Source organism: Numenius arquata, chromosome 3, assembly GCF_964106895.1.
Source record: "Numenius arquata chromosome 3, bNumArq3.hap1.1, whole genome shotgun sequence".
Lineage (NCBI taxonomy): Eukaryota > Metazoa > Chordata > Aves > Charadriiformes > Scolopacidae > Numenius > Numenius arquata.
The window spans coordinates 48,834,846-48,860,763 of record NC_133578.1 but is presented as its reverse complement, the minus strand read 5'-3'; the positions used below and the strand labels follow the sequence as shown (position 1 = coordinate 48,860,763).

The following is a 25,918-nucleotide window of genomic DNA, read 5'->3' as shown; positions in this document are numbered from 1 at the left end:
GTAATGACACTTTCTTTATTGAAAAGAAGTGATTCTGACTGCAGAGAAACTTACAGCCTTGTAATTAGGGCATTCACTTGAAAATTGAGAAAGCCAGATTCAGGTGTCTCTTGTATCAGCCAGATCGGGGGCTTCAATCCAGGTCATTGCCCTAAATAGCAGGCTCTTTTGCTTTGCAGCATAAGTCTCCTTTTCTTCCCCAAAATGGGTGTATTTCCCATTTCAGGGGGAATGAAGATGCTGGGGGTGGTGGCAGAGAACCTGTCTTGATCCAAGATGGTCTTTCAGGGGAAGGTTTCATTGCAGCTGTTACAATTCTGCAGAAAAGCCTCAGTTTTAAGAACAGTGTTTTGCAATTTAAAAACCCACCAAACCAATTTCTTGTAGTAGCTTCTCTTCTCAGAGGAAGCTTTCTGCAGTGTCTTCTGGGTTAATGATTGTGTGGAGGTATAACCTAAAAAAATGGTGTGATATTAGAACTACAGATTTTGGTATAAAGCACACTGAATCTACGCATACTACTTTTTTGTTCAAGTGTGGTTCTTGCACAGCTAAAAACCACTTCTGTGTAAACATGTAGTAATGGAAAAATACATAAAGTAGGTCTCTTGCTCCTTATTTTAAACATCTAGATTAAAAAGTAGTACCCAAGGCAAACACAACCTTACCTGTAAAGTTCTCCCTGTTCTACCCCACAAATGTGCAAACAAATTGTCTATGAAAATATTTGACAAATTCCAAATCAACTGCTACAGTAAAAACAGCCTGCAAGAAACTTGATTGGCAATACTTTTTCCTCCTTCCCAGGAAACAGGTCTTTAGCACCCTTTAAATATGAGCCCTGCAGAGTCATAGCTTTTAGTATAGAATAAATATGCTGAGCTGTAGTCAGTTTTCAGACTCAATGAAATATAAAGGTCATGAGCAATGAAAAAATCTAAAACTATTTTTATCTAAATAAAGATCTGAATTGAGTACAGTCAAATGACACAGTTGGCAGTAGAGGTGCATTAAGATATTTCACCAGGAGTTAATTTGGCAAATATTCATTTTAACTCTTGTGGATGGCCTAATTACAATTATTTTGGCCTAATCACACCAGAAAACCTTTTGAAAGTTACGTTTCCCTATTTAACTGCAACAGCACCCTGCAAGATCGCCTCAACCCGATGGTGTCATCCATTTCACATATGAGGAGAGATGAGGCTGTGCACAGCAGCTGGGCTTCTGGCTCCAGACGTTGTTCAGGGAAGCTTCAAGGAGTGGGGTGGGTTTTTTCTGTGTGTGTGTCTCTCTCCTTACTGCTGGCTTAAAGAAGTAGACTGTGTAACTATTCCAAGGCCAAAAAGCCACAAAGATGCATAAAAGGGATTATAGCTCCTTTGTGATTTCAAACACTTTTTTTTTTCATTTGTGGGGTAAAGGGATGAAATACTTGAGAGTGTTTGGTGTAATCAGGTTTATTATTGAACTCCCTGAAATCAAATGTGATTTGCTAAGGAGATTGACTTCATAATGCTGAAACACACTCACAGATTCTGTGGACATGAAAGGAGGATTGATCCTCTTGTGAATGAGTTTTGCGATCTAGAGATACCTTCTATGACAAATTTTTTTTAAGCAAGTCCATGTACTGAAATGTAAAAAATAAACATTAGTCATCACCAGCTCTAGCTGTACTTTAATCTAGAACAAGTAGCAGATTTTGTGGAGTTTTTTTCCAGTTGAAATGATTCACCAGTCAAATAATGGTACAAACCTCTTTGCTCTGATTCCTGTAGCGAATATTTCAAATAAGACCTGGAGTTGGTTAATTTTCATAGAAACTTTGAACTATTCTTAACACAGAGACAGTGGCTGAGATGTTCAAAATACCCAGAAAACATATCTTATTTTCTGTATTATTTGCCACCATTAAAAGAATAGCCAAAGCATTTACCTTACCACTATTATGGCGTAGAGAGATAACTGATAGAACCAACCTTCCATTTTCCAAGTAACTCCAAGTTCCTGTCTCCTGCTCCCTAAAAAGCAATTATTTTGAAGGCATGCTTGAGCATGGGGGTTGGACTAGATGATGTCAGAACAATTTTGTGATCCTGTGATTCCGTGTGATACTCTGACCAAGATGCAATATTTGCATTCTGCTCTGTTGGAGAATCACCACCATGCAGATCTCCTCTCCAACTAGGCTCCTAAGTCAACCTTTGAAACACCCACCTCCTAAACATATGCACATCACTTGAACCAATCATCCTGTTGCTTCAGCAAGTCCTAACATTCCTAGGAGGATCCAATTACTTAAAAAAAGAAAATGGGGCTAAAGAAGGACCTGATGAGGACAAAGCCTCCTCTCTTTGTGAGGAGCATGCAGAGAGAGCAGAGTCACGCTGTGATGTGCTCTTCCTGAACTCTGAACCAGCTAGAACACTTATTTTTGCATGGTGATTTCATTCATAGGTGCAGCATGTAATCCTGCCTGCAGGTCACAGAGGTGTGCATCACTGTGGATGCGTTTAAATCTAATGTGACAGGGTAGAGCACCCTTCCAAGCATAGTGGGAAATAAATGCTTTTTGAATCCCTGCCTGTTTCAGTGTCCAAAAACAACAGTAACTCTCGAAGCAGCAGAAGTTCAGTAAAATAGCAAGGCTGTAGACTGTCTCTATCATCTAAAGGCAGATGTGTCCAGTGGAGAATGAAATCTCAAGGTTATGAATTTTTAAAGTATTTCCTTTTTGCCCACATCACCCTTCTCTTCACTGCTAAAAAGTTTATCGTCACTCACTTGCTGGTCTTTCATAAGACCTTGAACTGAGGAGCAAGATTATTTAGTTCAATTTGAGAGCAGTATTGAGTACAGTAACACCAGACATTGGCCATATGCTTTTGGTGATACTCTCCTTCAGCAATATCACTGGACTTCATATAGAATAGAGAAGGATATCAGATCCGCTCTCGGTGAAAGCAGAGAGTTTTTTGGAAGAAGTCGTTATCATGTTTTAATATAACAGGGAGCGTTTGAATGGATCTTAGCAACCTTGAGAATCCTTAACATCTCTCTGAGAGCAAAGTATTCCTAGACTGAAAGGGTTTAAGTGTTTCCTATCATTTTTCAGCTTTATGTCTGTTGTCCTGGTTCCCCACAATTGCCTGAAACTCAGCAGAGGAGGGCAGATAACAACACTAGTGAGATGCAGTTAGTGCCTGCAAACTGTTCCATTAGCTTTTCTAAAGCATACCATTTCCAAATTATTTTCCCCTCATTTTCATCATCGGTCTAATATTTGCTATTTCATGCCCTGTTTTCAGCAATATCCACTAGTTCCTTTTGTGGCTACCTCCCAGTGGTGAATGCAATCCCACAGCTTCCTTGAGGACAGCCATGCTTTTCTCCATTTCCCATTCTAGAAACAAACCGAGATTTGAGATCCCTGTGCTTTTGCCACCAGCCCCCCAGCTGCATTCACATCCCTCTCTCAGTGCCCCAGGCTCTCACTTTCCCCATTTTCTCTCTGCTCCACTCTTCTCCAAGGGCAGCTACCCATCTTCCCCAGCCCACACACCTCAGTCCCCTGCGGTCCACATACCTCTCCTCTCTTCCTCGCCTCCCAGGCTGCCTGAGACTCTGCTGCCCCCCTAGCTTTCCTCCAGCTTCTCCAAGACACCACCACATGAGGGAAAGGATCAGTTTTCAGATACGATCTGCCAGCAGTTCCCCACATTGTGTCTGGTCTCTTACTGTTTTTCTTGGAAGCCGTATCTGGTTTCCACACAAAGCATGAGTCTCAGGGAAGCCTCCAGCAGCCAGCAAGTCTTCCTCTGCTTCTGTCTTACAAGACAAAAACCAGACAGGCTTCTTCAGCTAGAAACACTTTCTTTTCTTTTTTTTTTTTTCTACTGTGGCTCAGTTCATAGATCATCTGATCTATGTTTTGAGCCTCATCAACTGGATGTGATCCAGAAGCCATGTACTGAACAAGCCAGATTTTAAATATTGGTTACAGGGAAACATGTACTCTACAGAAGTCTCCTACAATTAGGTAAAATAAGTTTCCTGGAGGGGAATCTAGTGGAAATAAAAGATCAGTTTATATTGTTGAGATTCAAGGATAGCTATGACTTCAGTTGTTTTTCCTTCTTAAAATACTAAGGACCATCACTGCTGCTGGAGTGGACCACACAGAGAAGAAAGGGGGAAACAGATTCTTAATCCAGCTCTTAATGAATGCTGTCTAAAAAAACCCATGAAACAGTACTTGATGAATCAGAAAAAAAGTATTATTTTTTCTGGAAATGAAAATAAGCAATCAGTTTTCTGTGAAAGGTGCAGATTTAGCAAAACCAGTTACTGAGCTGCACAATATTGATGGAGCTGAATACCTGGATTTTCATATATGCATTTCAGGTGTCTGTTTTTATGACAGTGTGTAAGGAGTAAAGAGAGATAAAGAAGAGGCAGAGTATCAAGCTAAGGCAGAAAAATATCTGTTCTCCCCCAGCCCCATCAAATTGTGTTGCCTATAGTTTTTAATAAATACTCTCTCTGCTCTTTAAAAATAATTCCATGGTGTGCCCTGGCTATGCAAGTCATGGCCAAACACCGCCCTGTTCCTGTTGTGATGCATCAGGATCCATGGAAGAAATATGAATCTCTTGGTGAGGGACAGAGGAATGCTTTGAAGGTGCTGATTCAGCCCTGGGGGCATAAGGACAATACAACAGTGATAGGTAGCAGTTAAAAAAACTTAGCTAAGCTACTTTTTTTTTAAAGCTTGAGTTTATAGTCACAAGGGGACACTTGGCAGGCCTACCCTTCTTATGTCAGAACAAACACAAATGGATATAAATATTCAACATATAAAGAGTGTTGCAGGGCAAAAGTAGGTGTATTCCCCCTGCAAACTTAAAACTCCGTAACTACTTTATGGCAGGCACATTTTAAATTTAATGAACGAAACTGAAGCATGATGAACTGTGCACTTAAAGGGGCCTAGAAATGCTATACAAGTAATGGATGCCATACAGAAGGATTTAAAGTTGTTCTAGAAGTTCAGTAAAGAGGAAGAGCAGAAGAAAAACGTTAAATATTTCAGTTAGGTCAGCGTGCTGCTCTTTGGTGTATTGACCTTACTGAGCCAAGGGATGGCCTGGGAAAGAAGTCATAGTTTCAGTTCCCTGTTACACCTTTCCTGCAACCTTGAGCTTGACCTTTGTACAGACAGTAAACGAAAAAGGAAAATATTTGGAAAGCCTCCCCTTTTCTGCAAAGCTTACTGAATAAGATTGCCAGCTAAAATTTGTAACCCGATGCGTTCATCAGCAAACACTCTAATGAACATGTGAAATGAACTTCTGTTTTTCCCCAAGTGCAAAGGGTATGGTTTCACATAGACTATAAATAATAAATAAAGAAATAAATAAAGAGGGCAATTCTCTACAGAGGTTGATGCAAAATAGTCAGGAATTCCTTATCCACTATTTTTGTCCATCCGCCGTTATATTCCGCATTCTGCGTATGACCTTTCAGCCTCTCATCACGTTTTCATTCCCTACGCTTAAGGAAGTGCCATTCAACCTGAACCAATGTCTGGATTGTGGTTTGAATGTTTGGATCATTGGAGGCTGACTAAAGTCCTTGCGCTCAAGCGTGGCTGCAGCTGGGCCTGTGGGGTGCAGGGAAGTGCATCAAACTAAAAAGTTAAGATTCTCCCACCCTTTCTGAGGGCAAGGTCAATGGGCTGCTCTCACAACACCTTCAGTATTAAGTACGGTCAGAGCCCAAACTTTTGGACCAAATGTGCTAGGAACAGGAGCGAAATAACACCGAAAACAAATGAATACATGTCAGCACCAGCACTGTGCAAGCATTTATATTCAGTTCAGAAAAAGGAATGGGAGAAAAGGAAAGTGGACAAAAAATGAGTTGCACTACTCTTCTCTCCCAGTTCTTGGACAGACAGCAGTATGGCTGCTGGTGTTTTACTCTACCAAACCCAAAACTTCAGACCTCGATGGTACAGCAAGAGCAGGGAGCTCCTACAGCTCTCTGCTGACTGGCAAAATAGCTCAGAGGCCTCTTAAGCTACGGAAAAAGAAGAGGGTTTATTTTCATCCAGATGTGGGGCTGGGAGAAGCGCAAAGCTGTCTGGAGGACACAAAATGATTGATGTGGGGCTGGGAAGCATATAATTAATTGATGTTGCTATACTAAGAATGCATAATAAATTGCTGTAGGTCTGGAGGGACACAGATTAATTAATTGGGGCTTAGGGAGAAACTGGTGCTCTTAGTAACACTGGGCAATATTTTATGCAAATATGTGTAATGTTATGCAAATTAAAAATCTACTGGGGTTTTTGTGCCATAAGATATTGGCAGAGATGTGCCTGCATTGTAAAACAAATTCCCTCTGCAGCTACAGCCTGACTAGAATTGGGTGACGAAGGTAAAAATTATATATTTTCAAATATTATACTGTTTGTAAAATTCCATATTAAAAATACTTTTACTCAGATGCATACAAAAGTATCTCATTTTCCACATATGCTTTTATAAATGTGTATTGGGCTGAATAACTAACGGAAAAAAAATACAGTAATGAAACTTTTCAAATTATTTGAAGACCTCTGCGCGGCTGAGCTCTCATCCAGCAAGATGTGCTGCTTGGGAAGAGAAATTACAGGATGCCCATGAGGGGAACAGCATTTCAGGGTAATGTGAGAGGGCTGTAATTGCTACACTCTGATATAAGAGAAAGAGAAAGAATCCTGGCTGCAGCTACTAAAATAAGGATCTGAAATATGAGGGCAGTAAAACCCTAATCTTTTCTGACCTGGTGTCAGTCCAGACATCCAATAAAGAACCATCAAGGATTAATCATTTGAGGAAAGAATTCGAGAAGAGTTATCGTATCCTCTGCTAAATTTTGCAAGACTTCTCCGAAGAGAAAACATTCGGGAACATGGTAGATGTGTGATCATCATTTGACGTACTGTGGTAATTTAAAGTAGAACATAGCTGCAGAGGAATGAGATCACTAATGGAAGTTTCAAGAAGCAGTGATTCTAGCAAGAACAGTGCACTTTCTCTAAATGAGTTTGATTGTAGCCCTTTGCACTGGGGTTAATTTCATCCTAAGAAAAAAACACTTAAGACATTAAGATGGTATTAAGCTAATGGCATTATGATGTTGTCTGTCTTTTTTTTTTTTTTTTCCTAAGGATAGATTACTTTATGGCTACAATGGTCAGAAAATTGGGTGCAAATATGTCTCTGCTTGTCTGGAATGGAAAAGTAGGTTGCAATAAAATAGAAGTTATGGGTCTGATGGGGAAATATTTTGCTTCTGTAGTGCAGAAGTCTAAAACAAAATTGTTTTTATATACAATTTTTTAATTCTCTTACAGATTATTACGAGTCTTGTTAGTACCTACCTAAATATAAAAAAAGACGTTGTAAAAATATATATTAAAAAGACATTTTGTAGTCTAGAAAACTCAGATCTCTAAATCCCATTCACCTCCTCATTTATTTAATTGTAAATGTCACTGGGAAAAAGCTACTTATTTGTGTTAGCTAAATTAAGCCAAGCTTGTAACTAGGTAGGTATTGCTAATCTAATTTCCAAAGGTGCTGATACAACAAGACCATTTGTGTAATTTCTATGGATTTGTTATTAATATCAGGCATAAATCACTAGAGTCCTTAATAAAATTAAAAGCCTTTATTTTCTTCTTGATTTATTGTACTTTTCCAAAGAGATTGTATAATGTTTGTCTTTGGAGGTTTCACGACAAAAAATTCCAGTCCGGTTTGGTATAACAGACCACAGAAATTTCTTGAATTAATTCTGGGCCTAACTAGGACATATCCTTTATAATAACATCCAATGCTTACTTCAGAAATTTCGACTGGAACTTTTGGTAAACTGTTCCTAATGGTCTCACTGTTAAAAATGTGCTCTATTTTGAGGTTTGCTTTTTCTCACTTCAGCTTCCGGCCTTCAGATTTTGTTACACCTTTCCCTCCTGTGCTGAAGAGCGGATCATCAACGTGTTAGATTTTATACTTAGAGCAGTCACACTTTTACACTGACTCTTTATTTTGGTATTTACTTTCTATTTTGATATTGGTGTCCCGTTTTCTTCATCATTCATGAGCCCAAGCATCTCGTGTCATCTAAAGAATTTATTGGTGATTTTTGTTGACTTTCAGACTGGGTGAAAGAAGGATTAAAAAACTGATTCTACCATGAACTGCACAAAAGACACACACCAGCTCTATGATTATTTCCCATTTACCAGTCTTTTGAGAATAGCTTTCAATCCATTTGGCATGCACCATACAAATGTCATAAGACAGTTTCTTAATCAAATTTCCACTTGGAATTAATCAAGTGCCTTGCAGAAAATATGTTACATCAGCTCAACTTACTATATGGTGTTAAAAGATAAAAAAGGGTACATATTTAATTTCTCAAGCCCTATTTTCAGTAAAGTCATGCTGACTTTAGTAACATTATCCCCACGTTCATTCTTGATCAGTCAAGCCCCGTGCCAGCAATTTCACTATTTTTTCCTGCAATTTAAAACTATTATGACAGGACTATTATTACGCAGCCTGGCTCTTTTGTGACTTTAAATTATTTAAGTAACATTACTTTTTTTCTAGTGGGTGTGCTCAAGGGACAACTTGACATGGCAAACAGGCCATGGTAAGAGCAGCTGACAAGACCAGAGTGAGTGCAAGGATGTGGTTGAGTGGGATGTCCAAAATGCCCAAGATGGTGTTTGCCCAAAACTGATCTAGGTAAAGAGGAAGACAACTACTGACCAGATTAAACAGTAACCAGGGAAAAAACAGGAGACTTCTGGTAAAAAAAAAAAAAAAAGGTCAGCTAAACAGAAATGCAAGTGAAACACAAAGATTTGTAACAGGTGGGAGAAGAGGGGAGCAGGGCAGAGGGGGAATGGGATGACACTTTCAGACGTAGCCTCATGCCCAGAGGCTCTGCCCAGCTCTGGCAGCATGGCCTCGCCATGGGCACCCCCAGCTGCTGCCTCCAGCTCTCACTTGGCCAGTACAGGGGCACCCAGGGACCTGTAGCCTGGGGCTGCAGGATCACCTCCCAAGGGCTGTCATCACCCCTGGTGAGTGTGGGGATCATCCAGGGCACACATCTCCCACAGCAGGGGTATGCTTTCTTGGGATCAATCCTAGAATAGGATTTAAAAATTTTGGAAGCATTTTATTAAAATTTTGCAAATGCCTAGAATTGAGGTTGATCTTCTGTCATCATTATGGGTCATGACTTCCAATTAATTTTGTGTCATTAATAAATCAAAAAATGGCTTCAATCCTGATCTACGAGGATCTTCAAGTCTTATGAGGAGAGACTGAGGGAGCTGGGGTTGTTCAGTCTGGGGAAGAGGAGACTGAGGGGAGACCTTATCGCTCTCTACAACTCCCTGAAAGGAGGCTGTAGAGAGGCGGGGGTCAGTCTCTTCTCCCAAGTTACAGATGATAGGACAAGGGGTAATGGCCTCAAGTTACGCCAGGGGAAGTTCAGGTTAGATATTAGGAAATATTTCTTTACTGAAAGGGTTGTCAGGCATTGGAATGGGCTGCCCAGGGAGGTGGTTGAGGCACCATCCCTGGAGGTATTCAAGAGAGGAGTTGACATGGTGCTCGGGGATATGGATTAGTGTTGGGTGGTGTGGTGGTGTGTGTGTGGGTTGTGTGTGGTGTGGTGTGTGTGGGGGGGTTTTTTTTTGTTTGTTTTTTTTTTTTTTTCATTGGTTGGACTAGATGATCTTAAAGGGTCCCTTCCAACCTAGGTGATTCTGTGATTCTGTGATTCTGATTTCATTTAAACTGTGTGAACTGAGCAATTTCTCCCTGTGAAAATTCTACCCTTCTGAAATTCTTACTCCAGTTCAAGACTTAGTGAAGTTAACCCCCCCCCAATCATTAGCAACTGAGAGCCTCCCTGGAGAACATCTCTGCTAGTTCTTTAGAAACTCCAGGATGAAAATTAATTTTCAGGATTTAAAGATAACTTTTTTTATAGCTCTGAAATGAATGCTGGAACAGAAACCATGTCATCATCATTCTGTGATTGGAATGTATCTGTCAATATCAATATCAATAACAGGAGAAAAAAACCCTTAAAAACTATTGTGAAATCAAAACAACAACCCTCCCCACGTTTCTTCCCAGAAATGCACTGATACCCTTCTTTCAAATTATCTTTGTTCTTTATACTTAAAATACTCATAAATCTAACCTAGTTTAGTCTTTCTACATATTCTATTGTTTCAGTTACCTAGAGCTTTCTCAGATTGTGAGTTTTTAAACAGAATAGCTTCTTTTCATGATTATTTCTGTTTTGGCAACAATTAAAATAGTTTCATCATTCCTGATCAGATTCATATTTGCCCATTTCAGCTCTTTCTCCAAATTGAGCTTGCTCATGTCTGCTTTCAAGGTTTATAGAATTGTCCTCTTTGAGCAGCAAGTATACTATGTAAGAGCAACTTGTGACCATTTGTACCTAAGCAACCACTGTATTTTTGTTCCATAATTGGTTCTTCTCTATCTATCAATGCCGATTTCTTCTGCAACAGATTCTGGAATCAGGAAATTGCATTTTGTAATAGATAGATATTTGACTTGAGTTCAAAGTAAGCACAAGACTCAGTGAAGAATCTCTTTTCTGTCCTTTTACATGGATTTGATACCCTCCTCTTTTTCCCATTACTTTATCTAATTTATTTTAAAAAAATAAAAAAACAAGTTACGTTTCTAGATTCTTGAAAGTCACTAAGATATTCTCCTCTTACCAAAATGCCAAGAGCATAGGGGTACGTAGTCTGAAGGAAACTTTATTGATGTGAATAAAGTAGGATCTGAATGCCATACAATGGAACTTGCTGTATTTTTTTTTTCCTTGCTGGTCTCATTCTAGATATGTTAGGATGGGTCCCAAGCAATCATTAGTAAGCACTTTTTATGTCTTTGTATTTCAGAAAATGCTAACTCAATGAAAGGTTAGGTGACTAGCCTTTGTTTCTGTAGACATAAAGAAATCATACACCAAAACGAATACAAAATATGGTAGCCATCATTTCTTTGGGATTTTCATTGTCTCAGCTCATGAATTTTATACCTTCTTATAAATTCAAAGAACAATTTGACATTTTCTGCTAGTATCACCAAGCCAGACGATTCCTGTGAATAGTAATGAGCTTTTACTGGAATAAATACATTATGTACAGTGGTGATGCAGTTCACTGTCAAAGTATCTCACTACAGATATAGTGCATACCATCAAAATTTAAAGCAGATGGCTTGGAGTACTACTGGTAATTTTACATAGTCAAGAAAAAAAAAAAAAGAAAGGTTACATTCCCTCTGAATTATTATCCCTGGACTGCCCTTTCACAGAATTCATGAAGCACGTGGACCAGGACCAGGAGAATACTTAACCCTTGCAGGAGCTGAAGCTGCTCTCTTGCTCCCAAGACTGTGGTTAAATCCATTAGTACCTGCGACACCAGGCCAGGCCCCGCGCCCATCTCCCTTTCAGGCATTAATTCCAAGGCAGTGTACAATTTCAGAGAGAAAACTCATGAAATTACAACAGATTATGATGCTTCACCTTTCTGCTCTGTGCACTATTCCAGTTAGCTGAATATGAATCAAGGAGAGACAAACTCCTGTAGTTCAGTTTTTTACAAAACATTCACGTCCAGTAGTTTATGTGCTTTAGTCATATTGTGTGAACACAACCAAATGAATCACATTTTTGCTTTTGTAAAATGATAGCCCTTATGACACTTACTATAAGAAAATTGGATTTAATATGTCTTTTTTCATGCTTTGGGTAAGCAACTCAATGAGGAACTGCCAACCCTCCTTTTTCTGTCTCTCAGCAAAGTGTGTCATGGGATCCTGCATCAGAGCTTTTGCCATACCTGATATGACCATGCAGTCCCACACCTCCATCCTTACTGGGATGCTGATCCATCAGTGGGAACTGAAAGTGCGCAGAATTGCCAAAGCCCCCCATTAGAAGCTGAAGGGAACAGCTCTGAGGAACAAGGCAAATAGCAAGGAGGCAAAAGCTGTTGATTAAATAGATACTTAATAGTGTAAGAAACTAGATTTTTCTGGGAGAGGTAAATAAAAACTGAAAATGGAGGAATTTATTGAAAGGGCCTAAATATGTTTTTGTACTGAGTGAAGGTACAATGATGAGTAAAGTGATGATATCAGTGTAAGGAATAAAGAAGTTATTCTGCATAAGTATGGCTAGTGTTGATAAAAATCAAGGATGTCAGGATGAAAAGGAAAGGAAAAAGGAGAAAAAGTGATATTCGACCAGCAGAAGTCGGGAGGTGATTGTCCCCCTGTACTCAGTACTGGTGAGGCCACACCTGGAGTATTGTGTCCAGTTTTGGGCACCTCAATACCAGAGAGATATCAAGGTCTGGAGCGGGTGCAGAGGAGGGCAACGAAGCTGGTGAAGGGCCTGGAGAATAAATCTTATGAAAAGCGACTGAGAGAGCTGGGACTGTTTAGTTTGAGGAAGAGGAAGCTGAGGGGTGACCTCATCACTCTCTACAACTACTTGAAAGGATGTTGTAGAGAGGTTGGTGCTGGTCTCTTCTCACAGGTAATTAGCGATAGAACAAAAGGGAATGGCTTCAAGCTGCAACAGAGTGGGTTTAGACTGGACATTAGGAAGAAATTCTTCACAAAAAGAGTGGTCAGACACTGGAATAGGCTGCCCAGGGAGGTGGTTGAGTCACCATCCCTGGATGTGTTTAAGAGTCGTTTAGATGTGGTGTTGGGGGATATGGTATAGGAGAGAACTTTCTAGAGTAAGGTTGATGGTTGGGCTTGATGATCCCAAGGGTCTTTTCCAACCTGAATGACTCTATGATTCTATGAATAGGAACATTCTATTGATAACTTAGCTTTGTGGCTATTAAGGCATTCCTGTTCTACTGTTGGTAGAAAAAAGAAAAGAGCAGGATTTTGTGGCAAAGCTGGTGTTTTTATTGTCCACTATGTTATGGTCAATATGTTCCTTATGAAAATACTGTCCTTCTTTTCCTTCCTTCCTTCCTTCCTTCCTTCCTTCCTTCCTTCCTTCCTTCCTTCCTTCCTTCCTTCCTTCCCTCCCTCCCTCCCTCCCTCTCTTTCTTTCTTTCATTCTTTTTTTGAAGACATTCTTATGCACAAGGACTTAAGGACTTTATCTAGGATCAAACTAGTCTTAAAATTCCAGCAAATTAGATTGAAATTGTTGCTTCATTTTGCACAACACAAGACCAAGGAAAAAAAAATCACAACCACTTTGATTAGTTACATCTAAAATATCCCATTTTTTTCTGCTTTTTCTTCCCTGTCTATCTGTGGATTTAAATGCACTAAAACCAAAACTTAAGACTAGGAAACAAATAAAGCAGCAGTAAGTGCCAATTAACAGAAAATAAAGACCTTTAAAGTCAGGCTGTAAAAATTCACGACTGCTTTTCCAGCTGCTGCAATGCTAGCATGAATGTTGATTTTATCTTGCTGTAATTTGATTGTTTGCATTCAAATTTCCTCTCATAATTTTGAATGAAACCTGGCCAAGAAACAAAAAAAAATTCTCAAAAACCAAAAAACTAGAACAGCAATCATCCTTTTAGCCACACAACTAGCTTGTCTTCCACGAGAGTGGTGGCATGGAAGTTTTTCCACAAACTCAGTTTTCTTGGTCTTTTGAAAACAATATTAGAATTTAATTTTTATTGAGGTCAGGATGGCTAAACATTAAGGTTTGCATGTAGATGGCTTATCCCAGCCTCTAGTATCACAAAAAGGTATCAACATGAAGACGGCAAAACACTGCACATTTAAACAACAAGGGTGAAGTGCTATGAGCTTAACAGGTTCATGAATAAAGACGACATTTCCAGGATAATATCTTATAAATACCAAACAAATTTGTAAAGTTAACAAAACCAGGAAAAGTGGATTAGGGATAGACATGGACAGTCTTTTTTAGGAATAAATAAGATGGCAAAGAGGCAGAACTTGGGAAAGGTTGAGGGGTAAAAAGGGAATATAAGGAGAAGAAAATAATGTCCTTAAGCTTTTTTTGGAGAGCCATATTCAGAAGCCCTGTGCCTGACCCATGCAGCTTGGAGCAGGACAATAACTGTGCTGCTGCTCCAACATATATGTATCTGACTTATCTCTGTGGTCAGGATGGGCTTTAGTATTGAAGGAAGACCAACCAGATAAGACAGTCTGGGTGCTTACAAGCAAATCATCCTGGAAGTCATGTCTAACCTCATAAAAGACAAAATGACTGGGAGCAGCCAGCAGATTTACTGAGACAAATTATGCCTGACAAAACCAATGAGTTTTCTAAGATGAGATGAATGGCAAAGTGGATGGGGGAAGAGGTGGTGTGACTGCTCTTCACCTTGACTTTAGCAAGATCTTTGACACAATCTCCCACAGCATCATTGCAGCCAAAGATTGGGAGGTACGGATTGCATGGCTGGATTGCTAAGTGGCTGAAAAACAATCTAGACTGTCATTGCTTTGAGTCCACCCTGCTTTGAGCAGGAGGTTGGACTTGATGACCTTTAGAGGTCCCTTCCAACCTAAATCATTCAATAATTCAACAATTGTATGACAGTATCACACCAAGGGATAAAGTTTAGCCAAAGAAATAATAAAAAAGGAAGTATTTTTATGTGTCTCTTTAAAATTAAAGATGTTGAATTATCACATAGTGTACAACTGAGAAGTGAGTCATATCCTGAAATGGCTTCAGATTTTGCCAAGCATAGATTTTCCTGTCATTTAGTACCTATATTTTTGTTATCTATTGTTTGTTTCACATGCTATTTTCAGTCAAATTTTGTGTTCCTCACCTGGAAGACTAGACAGACATAGATTTCACAAAGTGAGCAGTGATCTTTAGTCCCGAAAACTTAAGGTGGTAGAAGAACTAGAAAATATTACACACTTCCCAAATTAATTTCAAGACTTGAAATTAACCACCGCACTTCATTAAGTTCTGTTCCTCTCTCTCTTTCATGTTTGTGTTTCATCAGGAGCACACTGAAAGCAAGCACAAGAGACTTAAAATTTACCATTTAACTGCAAACAGTAGGAGAGGTGGCACAGATGTCTACAACAAATTACCACAGCAGTCAACTGAAAATGACCTTTTTTCAATGAGATTTTAACAACACTTAGGAATGACTGTGATCATAACAAAAGTGTCTGGATAACATCAAACCAGCAAACGTTTCCAACAGGGAGAAGACTAGATAAACAAGTAACAGAAGTAGACTGAGAAAAGAAAAGTATTAAAATACTGAGATTGATACAAACAAAAATGAAGTAGTTTAAATGTTTAAGCACATAATCTTACACCTCGGAAAAAAAAAAGAACAAGAACTACCATCTTACTCATGGTAGCAGAGACATTCAAGGAAGTTCTATCCAGCTTTTATAGATACATACAGTAAAATGTGTCCTTTTAATTTATTATTTTTTTTTAAAGCGTATTAAAATATGTCTGTGCTGTGCAACCAAGTGGGGCACAAAGGAAGCTATCAGTCATCAGGCTGGTTAAGAAACATGAAGCAGGATAGCTTCATCGGTAGCTGGGAGACAAGTTTGAGCTAGGTCTAGTATGGATTAGTTGCGGAAGCAATTGTACTTCTTTCTGGAACAAGCTAGTGTAGGTTCTCAGCTTTCTGCTGTCTGGCTGTTATCTGGTGAGAGAAAGCTCAGGATTCACATATCTAAACTTACATACGTGTCAAATAAGAAATTCCAGGCTGGGTTTGAACATGATCAGTCTCTTCTCATAAATACATTATCATTTTGTAAGTAATACAAGGTATTCTGCAAGGTATAGAGGGACTTTACACAACTTAGAATAGATGTGGAAAAACCCAGCTTTATCCTTAAAACCAAACTAATCTTTTTTCAGCAGGCCTTTTGAAAATTATAAGTCTTGCCATGAAAAAAAAGGTCTGATTCAGCTGCCATGAATTTTCTAGATGAGACTGAAGTCAGTCGCTTAAAGAGTTGTCATGATCAAGAACACAAACTGTGTTCAGTTCTGAGTCACTCAAATACCTAGAAAATGACTTATACTAAAAACTTCATTAGCATGGTTAAGCCCAGCAATATTGAGGGAGGGAAGGGCAGTAGTATAGAATTTGAGCACCACATTTGTCAAATCTTCCTTTTTTTACCAGTGAATTTCACTTTGTATGAAGTGTTGAAAAATAATTGAGTTATTAATAAGGTGTCAGTATTATTTTTTCCTCTATATGCATGATTTAGACAGTTTTGCTGATGAAGTTGTCTATCCTTGAAAGAATTGTAGGATTAAGTGTGAAACCTGAGGCAGACCCTTGATGAGAAAGAAACAGATTTCCTCTGTTGTATTTTCCTTAGGTGCAAAATGAAGGTAGGCTTAAGACATGAAATCAAATCTGAGATAGTAAATTTGCCTTCACAAGCATTTCTTGTCTCAGTTAAGCTAAACAAAAGAAGAACACTTGCATTTTAGCTGACCTTGCTGTTGAGAAGGGAAAGAAAGAGAGGAAGAGTGATCCTCAAAGTTCATCACTTTAAAGAGCTGCCTCCATGAACTGAGACTATGATGGGGTGAAAGATTTTTCTCTGCTACATCAGTATTCTGGTAGGAGGAATATTTACTATACTTTCTCCTCCAAACAACTGAGTGATGTCTTGGGAGGGAAAGCTATTTCATGGATTTAACAGTCATAGTCTAAAAGACAAATAGCAGGGCTGGGATTTGCCTGGATTTTGCAATATGCTAAAATATTAGTATGTCCTGTCACCCATTCAGTGCTGAATACCGGGTAAAAAAACACTCATACTTCCAATTGCAGATTAGAAAAATAAATATTAGCAAGTCAGATTTAGATGAGGAATCATCTGATCTGTGTGCTTTCCATACACCCTGGAGCAGACATGAATTCCTCCACGTGCCTTTGGAACAAGATCAGCAAGCAAAATATAGCAAGCACCCATACAAAACCAAGTGACATGATATTAGGAGCACAACTCCAGCAGTACATGATGAGGTAGTGAAGAAAGTGTTCTCAAATGATCAAGAAGAAAATATAAAACTCAGTCCAGAAAAGATTGAAGTGAAAGAAGCCAATGCATGGAAGGTAGCCTATCAAATTGACTCAAGCTAGATCAAGCAAAGAAGTGAAGCTGTAGACAACCATGAGACCTCCTAGAACAATAAAACCAAAATTTGCAGAGTGTCCTAGAGGTAATTCTTTTTATAGAGTACATACCACATAAGACGCTGAGACAAATGTTATGACATTATTTATCATGACAGTGGTTTTATCACTGCATGATGCTATGGCAGTTCAGAATGAAACATTATAGAATAGCTATACAAATTTTAATGATCCCAGCAGTCGCTAATCAAAGCAAGTATATTTAAAAAAGGAAAACAATTTTTGTAACTGCTTATAGAGCTGCAACAGAAATAAAGCATACTTATGTTCAAATCAAGAAGAAAGTACTGGATATTGTTTGCTAAAAAAATAATCTCATCAAGACATGCATGGAGTAAAAGCTTACGTACTGAGAACTTTGAAGTAACGTTGTCTAAAGGTTTTGAAAAGCACTTACAAAATTACAGTGGCTATATCAGACCCATGAACCTGTAAATATTTGTTGCAGGCAGATTCGAGGGACAAAGTGTAGCACGTTATGAAACCCAAGGATGAAATGGTGAATAAAGTAGCATTTACTGCAAATGAGAACCTATGCTATATACAGACATGTCAAACAGCAGAGAAAGACATAGACAGATGCCATAATAACACCTTGTCCATAATTTTAAGGACGAGTTCGCTGTGCAGAAGACTAAGTAAATCTTAATCTGCATCTATATACAGCCCTGAAGGAATGTTTTTCTTAAAATAACACTTGCCAATGGCAAGAGGTCAGATCATTTTTCTTGGCATTATGGTGGAGAAAATACCTAACATCTACATGAGCTGACATGAGGTTGTTCAGAGCCCAAAACTTTGTGCCAGGCACAATTTTGAAAATTTTAGTTTATCTTTGTTTAGGAATATATGAATAATTTCACAGGAGGAGACCCCAAGAAATCAAAAAGTAAAACTTTGCTCTCATGAGCTCACCTCGTAGCTGAACTATTTTCTTAATATACACTTGGTAGCTTTCTGAACATAAAAAAGTTTTAGTTCTGCCAGAAAGCCAAATCTAAATTGTAATTTGAGTTTTTGTAATGAAACTGTCCCACTAAGAGGAAAAATAGAGTATTTTGTAAGATATAGGGAGTAAAAATCATCATTCTTATTCTAGGTATTTTCAATCTAATGAAATGATTCATTCCATTAAAATATGGATTTTTGTTACACGATGAAACAATCAGCTTGCTCTTCTGGAACAGGCATACATCAATTGTGCAATGGTGTCCTGCCCTGAATCACGGACAAAGTGGTGATGGTTAAAAATAACACTTCCTTCCTTTATGAGAGTTGCTTTGTATGCATAGATGGTACTTGAAATGATTCACACCAATGTAACTATAGGATGAGAAAATACTGATTAAAAAAACCCACAACAAACAGGACTACGGAGTGACAACATGAGTTAATCATCTTTTTGAGTTCAAGAGCCTAAGGAAAGACAACTGGGTTATACTGTTGTAGCATAGTCTGCTGCTATGGCTGTAGACTACAGCCACAAGGAACCTTACTGATGCAACGATGGAAGCTATAAAAGTATTGGGAGACACCAAAGTGTGCAATGGGAATGGACGTATGGAAACTATCCATTATCAGAAGCCCCCATGAGCAGTGATCAGTGGTTGTGTCCAAGGTCCCCTACAGTGAGACTTTACACTACCGTCTGCTGTTACACAGGCTGCACATAGACCACAAGGGCATGGATAGGCACCCAGGTGGAGACCTGTGTGATAAATTTAGACAGGGTCTCTGTTCCTGCATGCAGGAGTAGGCTGAGACAGGATTACACTGGTTCCCAAATATAGGAACAGAATGAAATAGGATTAAAGAGTCAGTTTTAGTGGGTAAATTTTAACTCTGAGCTAAGCTGTGGAAGGTTAATTAATAATTTTTCAGAAGTTCTGTAATATTCTATTCATGCCTGAGGGCTGGATGATGAGGACATTGACCAAGATGTGATTTAGTGGGAAAGACTTTAATACAGACAGCACAACTTGATATCCTTAGTTTCACTCTAAGACCCTGAGACATAAAGGCATTACTTCCATCATGACTACATATACACAATTCTTGTGGGGTTGGTTTGTTCGGTTGGTTGCTTGCTTTTGTAAGAAGACCACTTAGTATTTAATTTTATTCTTTATCATTACTTTGTGTTTTGCTCAACATAAAAAATATTGGATCAAACAAACTTTCTCAAAACCTGGCCCTGATGTTGATAGCTATTTTACAATAGTAATTGATCTCAACTGAGGAGGTATTAAGCAAATAGTTATATGAGTTCAGCAAATTTAAAAGTCATCCCCACAATAAGACAACATTTATGGCATCTCAAGAGTTTTATAGGTTTGTGGATAGGTTTATACATAAATAGTTTCTGCTGATCCAAATATTTGCTTATTTAAAGACGTTTTTTGTTTAAACTTACATGATAATTCCTTATACAGCATTTCCCTTTTCACTTTTGCTTAAACACTATTCAGAAAAAAGTGGATTATTACACCAGAACAATGCAATATTACTTCATGTACAACATTTAAATGTAGAAAACCATACAATATATAGTTATTATGACTTATCAAGACTTAGATACCTTGCTGTCTAAGGCTTACTTGGGTACAAAATTACATGCATGTTACTGAGTTGCAGCTCTCAGATTATTTGCTCATGGTGCAATGTTGATAAGTACAAAACACTAAAATGTGCATCTGCAAAAGTTACAATGGGCCAAAGAATTTTCTATGAAAAGTATTGCCCTTTCTGGTCCAGTAACATGAACAAGCGATATCCAATCTCTTAGACATATAAGACTTGAAATATAGTTTGCATATATAATTAATTATTATACATATGTAATATATGATATTTTTACTGTCTCATTAAAATATATGTTAAAATACCAAAACATTCCCACTTTTTCATTGTATCAATACAATCTCTGGTGTTTCTCTAAGGTAGTCATTGTCCTTGGCCGGAATGTTTTGACCCACACTAAAATTCCCATCTTCACAGACTTGCCAGAAGCAAAACAAGAAAACTTTCCAGTTGCTCATCCACCATACACTTTAAAACAAGATAGCATTGCTTTCCTGTTACTCTGCACAGGTATGTCTCGCTATTATGGTAGCTGAGGTAGGTGGGTAAGAGTAACAAGGTTGCTTCAATAAGCCATTGGAGTTATGCTCCTTCAAATTAACATCTTCTAGGATTGCTGTTATTGCATGCTACTGACTGAAGGCTGATAGGAAAGTTAAAACTGAACAATCGTTAATTCAGTTTTGAATTTCCTTTCTTAGTGTACCATTGATTTAACAAAATCAACAAAATATGTATAGGTGTCATTTTTCAAGCCAAAGTGCATTTTTCACAAATAAGTTCACTAAAGCAGCATAAATATTTATCCTTTTAAAAATACAAACTTTCTTGACATAATTAACATTGCCTGGCTTTCAGATTAAGGTGAAGAACTGATTCACTTTGGAAAGTCCTAGTTCTACAAATACCCAGTTAAGTCTCTCAGTGTTGTTAGACATTACAGATACAAAATAGAGAAGATCTGTTTTGAGTAGTGGCAAGGGAAACAAAAGGAAAAACAGCCCTATTGTCACATCAATTCAATTTACAACAAAGGTGTATGTTAAGTCTCTCTAACGGCTCTCTTTATTACCTGCTCTTCTCCTTCGATGTTTTCTACTGGGTAGTCATCATTTAGAAAGCCCCTGCAGGGCTTCTGTGCTTCTCAAAAGGATGTGCAATAGAATATGTCACCCAAAATAATTATCTGCAACCACCATCTTACCTTAGGCTACATGTCAATATGCACTCACTTGGTACTCAGAGACTGCATGTAATTTAGACCTGAAGGCAGACAAACGTGAATAATACTTACAGCAACAAAACAGGATTGAAGCTACAGTGGAACTAATGTATTAGTTAAAAAGGGCATCAACTGAAGAACTACAGTGTCTTTCATGCTCTTGGTACTGTAACCTTTTTTCCCTTTTCTCAGCATCCAAGAATGAAATTCCATGGTGTCTTAAAGAAAGCGATAGAAGACACCAAAAGTACTAGCCTTGCAACATTTAATTTGCTTTCTCAAGGTGCCTGTGAGGTGTCTCTGCTCTTATTCTGGTGCAAATAAGAACGTATTCTGAAGTTAAAGGAATTATGCTGGTTTGAAAAAGTGCACAAAAGAGGAAAAAAAAAGGTAATAAATTAAAACATATAAGGCTATGAACTATAAACCAAGCAAATCAAAGGGACATTATGATGTAGAAGTTGCTATGATAGCTATACCAGAATTTTTGATGTAAGCTGTTACAAATATTTGCCAAATGCGTAAGGTAAACAGGCATATACATTATAAAGTTATGGAACATTTAATACCTTTACATGGTGTTTGGCTTCACAGAATTCATGTGTGTTGGAATGAATAAAAAAGTTAAATAACGTTGCTGTGACCCTTGTGAAGAACTAAAAAGGCAGGAGAAAACATCAGGTGAAGAACTGTATTCTCCATCATGTACCCAAAAGTTTCATTCTTGCTGCGGCTCGCTCTTCAGCCCACAGCTGCAATGAGGGACTTGCACCATTTGCTTTGGAGCAAGCAGGTCCCTAGTCCTCCTCTCACCATAGGGGGATGAAATGACCTTTGGTAAAGCTCACGGACAGACTCGGTATCTCCTCAGAATAATTCCTATGCACCCTGTCTCTTTGCCGTAACTGGCAAGGAGGTGAATATGGGCAAATGTTCCCTAACTCATAGATGTGTTTAAATGGATGAAAAACTTTTGAGGTGATACAGCGGAAGGGATGATGTGAGTGCTCCCACAACTGGGAACATAACTTGCAGTTTTGTCGTAGGCCAACTTGAACGTTTTCTTGACTCCAGTCCGAAGTAATTCCAAAATAATCATTGTGAAACAGATTCCCATGCCCACTCTTCACCTGTCCCTGCCCTGCTGTGGGCCAGGAAAACATGCTGTTCCCATGAAGATATAATATCCCTTTGAGAAACTACACTGAACTTCACAATAATACCAATAAATTTCTTAAGTACCTTTTTTTTGTGTTCCTTTACAATCTCTTCCCTGCAGCTTTTTAGATCATGTTGCACTTCATGAAACAGAAAACTTGGAAATAACCACACAGATCATGAAATCCACTTCCCTGAAGTTACAATATCCATGGCATAGCCCTGGCCACCGAACACGTTAGTAGGAGCTTGAGAGTGGTTCGAGGAGACCGGCAGGCCAATTATAATGACCCACAGGAAGCTGGCAAGACAGAAGGCACTACCAATGCTTTAGATTTGTACTTCTGAGGAATCTGTTAAACAAAATGTCTTGTTATGTACCTATGGAGTTTAACACTTTGGGACTCCACCTCAGAAGAAATATTTAGACGGGACTCTATCGCATACCATTAATGCAATTCCATTGCCTACAACTGGATGGGAATTGCAGCAGTATCTTCAGTGAATTGTGCAGCACTATATGCAGCTATAGGAGTTTACAAGTTCAATTTTTAATTTCAGTTACATACATGCAAACGGTGTCTGACTCACAGGTAAAGCTGCTGTAGAGGATATCATACTTTTGAATGGCAGGACTCCATAGAAGATTAATCATGCAGTCTAAATTAAATGATTCCTTCTTTTGTGAGGTACTGAGTACTATAGAGTGTACAGTAATATCAGACATATACAAGGGCATAATGTTTTTCAAATATTCCTTTGTTCAAACAGCTTTCCAAAACTGATTACCATCCAGCCCTCATTATTTTACTGATATATTCTAATTCCATTTAAAATAAAATTCAGCTGTGCTAACAAAGTTTACTTGTACAACTGTAAAAGGCTTTTCTTGTCCCTTTTCCATACCTTGACTGTTGATATAAAAGCATATGTTCTGTTTATTTCAGAATGCAAGGCTCTCAGGACAGAGAACAAAGTCTTTTTTCACCAAGTGGTTTCACAGTAATGAGTATACCTGTTACTTCCTTACATTCAAATACAGAATTTTCACATATGTTATTCTTCTGGGTCATAATGCCAAGCAAATTTTATCTACCAGCTCCTCCCTATTTTGAGATGACTGTTAATGTCTACTGCTAATGAAAAGAATTCATAGAAACAGTTTGTCTAACCAGAAGCGCCACTTTTACAAAGTCATTTTCCTTGTCAGGCAATACTGATGACAACTGTATTTCATATGCAGGAAGAGTAAATGAGGTTTGGAACCACTAAAAGAAAATTTCACCTTGCTTATTCTTCATATATCAGGAACTAAGACATGAAACGCGCCATCACAAGACTTTACAGAATAATCAAAGTATTTTAAGATTATACAGTTGAATCTTAGTGCTGAATAAACTTTCTGTTATTATTAAAAGATTTGAACAATTCAAGTAATTATTGATCCCTTAATTTCTTTTACAACAACTTCAATTACCTTCTATACAAAGCATAAAAGTACTCTGAGTAGAGCAAGGGCATCTCCTTGAACAAAGCACTTGGCATATTATAGATGCCACAATAAATACTAAAAGAGACTAGCAGCAGTAGTCATAGTAATAACAGATCTATTGCCTTAGGAAAACAGTTTAAAAAATCTGGTCAGACCAGCGTGCAAGGAGCTGTAAATAATGCACTGATGGCATTACATGGCCTATTGCTTGGAGACCACTGCTCCAGGAAACATCTTCTAATAATGCCATCCCACAGACTGACTTGACTTTATCACTTGAGCTCTTTTATTTCAAACATATATATAACTTTTCCTAAAAAAGTTGTAATATCCCCTAAAATGTAATTGGATTTCTTTAATCTGTTTTTTCTTTCGAACCCAAAATACAGGGGTTATAAAATTTAAAATTACTGTTGAGTAACTGTGACAAAACAGCAACCCATCTAACGCAAATACCTCAATTTTTACAAACAATCAGAAAAACAGATTTCCACAGCCTGAGAAATTGAAAATGAGTAAGCCACGTCCATTCTTTATGAGTTGTTACAGGCAAAAGCTCTAGCTACACTTCACCCTTTCCTGACATAGCCATTAAACACATGGGTTTGAGTCTGAGCAATATAGTTCAGAGGTGTAGTGAAAGATCTCTGGTTCCTAGCAAACATCTTGCTGTGTTGTCTATCATTACTATATATAAGACAGATGGGGCTAATACCGCATTCCAGATGATTTCATCATTAACAACATCCGTATCAAATTGCAAATAGCTTTCAGAGGTAACACTTGCAATAAGAAAGAACCAGATCTTGTTAAGCATTCATGACAAAGCACTAGAAGAGAAAATGTTTACACTTTTTTTTCAAATTTGGAGTTCAGATGAACAGTGTCTACAACATTATCTGGGAATAACTTCAACCTGTTTTCAGTAATAAACTTCTCTAAATGAATAACAACATTACAGTTTGATTTGGTACAATTTCAAGGACTAATAAAACTCATTCTTTTGGTTCTGTATAAAATCTGACACACCACTGGGCTGGATATTATTTTAGATTCATTAAGTGCAAGAAAACCACATATACACACACACACACACACACACACGTATATAAAACAAGTCAAGTCTTGTAATATTACATTAAATATACTAACTAGAGTCTAAGAGAAAATACTTGTATTTTCCTCACATGAGTAATCATGTTCACCTCAATGGGATTATAGAGAAAAGTATAAAGCAGTCAGAAGTGATGTATTTAATAAACCAGCAATTTGTAGCACTAAACATTTTCTAACATCTAGATAACACCTAATATTTTGAAAATTCTGCCAGATGCAACATCCTGGAAATATGCTTAGATGCAACAATGGCAAAACAAACTTACTAGTCCCCAAGGCACCAGCAGCAGATGATATTATTAATAGAAAGGAAAGAGAGAACAATATTTCAATAATACGAACAACCCCTTACCTAGTGGCTGCCCTGCGATGATCCTGGCATTCTCTCCTGCCACTGCAGCCCTCGCGTGCCTCTCGCTCATGTACTGTACAAACGCATAACCTTTGTGCACTGAGCAGCCGACTATTTTCCCATACTTTGCAAAGATTGCTTCGATGTCGCCTTTTTTGACAATGGCTGTGTTCAGATTGCCGATGAAGACTCTGGAGTTGATGGACTTTGGGTCGTTCTTATTGGTGACATTGCTGGTCTGTGTTTTGCCGGTCATGGTTGGATCACTTAGCTTTAAGCCTTAAATAAAGAACAAAGGGAATTATTTTTCAAAGCATACAGTTACCCCTGACTTTGGATGATTTTTCCAGCAATAATTCACTTTTCATTTTTCACGTAGGGTGAATCAAGACTCAGAAGAGTTATACTTTTTAAAAATTATTATCAATAAAATCAAAGTAACACATTTTAAAATACTGTTGATAAGTCAAATCAAAAATTCTTATTTTTATAGATATAAAATATACCATTACATCTCTTAATACGATGCTGTGATAGTGGAGCTTTACTCTAATCATATGTGGATTTCTGCTCAGAAATTCAGTATTGACTTTTTAAGTACCTAGCCATCTAGAAACTGAAAAGCAAGAGAATGAATCATTATCTTATGTCAAAGAAACGAACATTCAAGGCCTTGTAGAGAAC

General features: G+C 38.1%; 1 protein-coding gene across 1 annotated transcript in view; it reads right to left on the bottom strand.

The window, feature by feature from the left end:
* Nucleotides 1-25,493, bottom strand: part of RALYL (RALY RNA binding protein like) — a 178,380-nt gene extending 152,887 nt beyond the window's left edge. Inside the window, exon 1 of the mRNA XM_074145926.1 lies at nt 25,235-25,493. Within this exon, the coding sequence (XP_074002027.1) occupies nt 25,235-25,490 (256 nt within the window). The 5' untranslated portion in view covers nt 25,491-25,493. The remainder of the gene's footprint in view (nt 1-25,234) is intronic.
* Nucleotides 25,494-25,918: the final 425 nt, after the last annotated feature.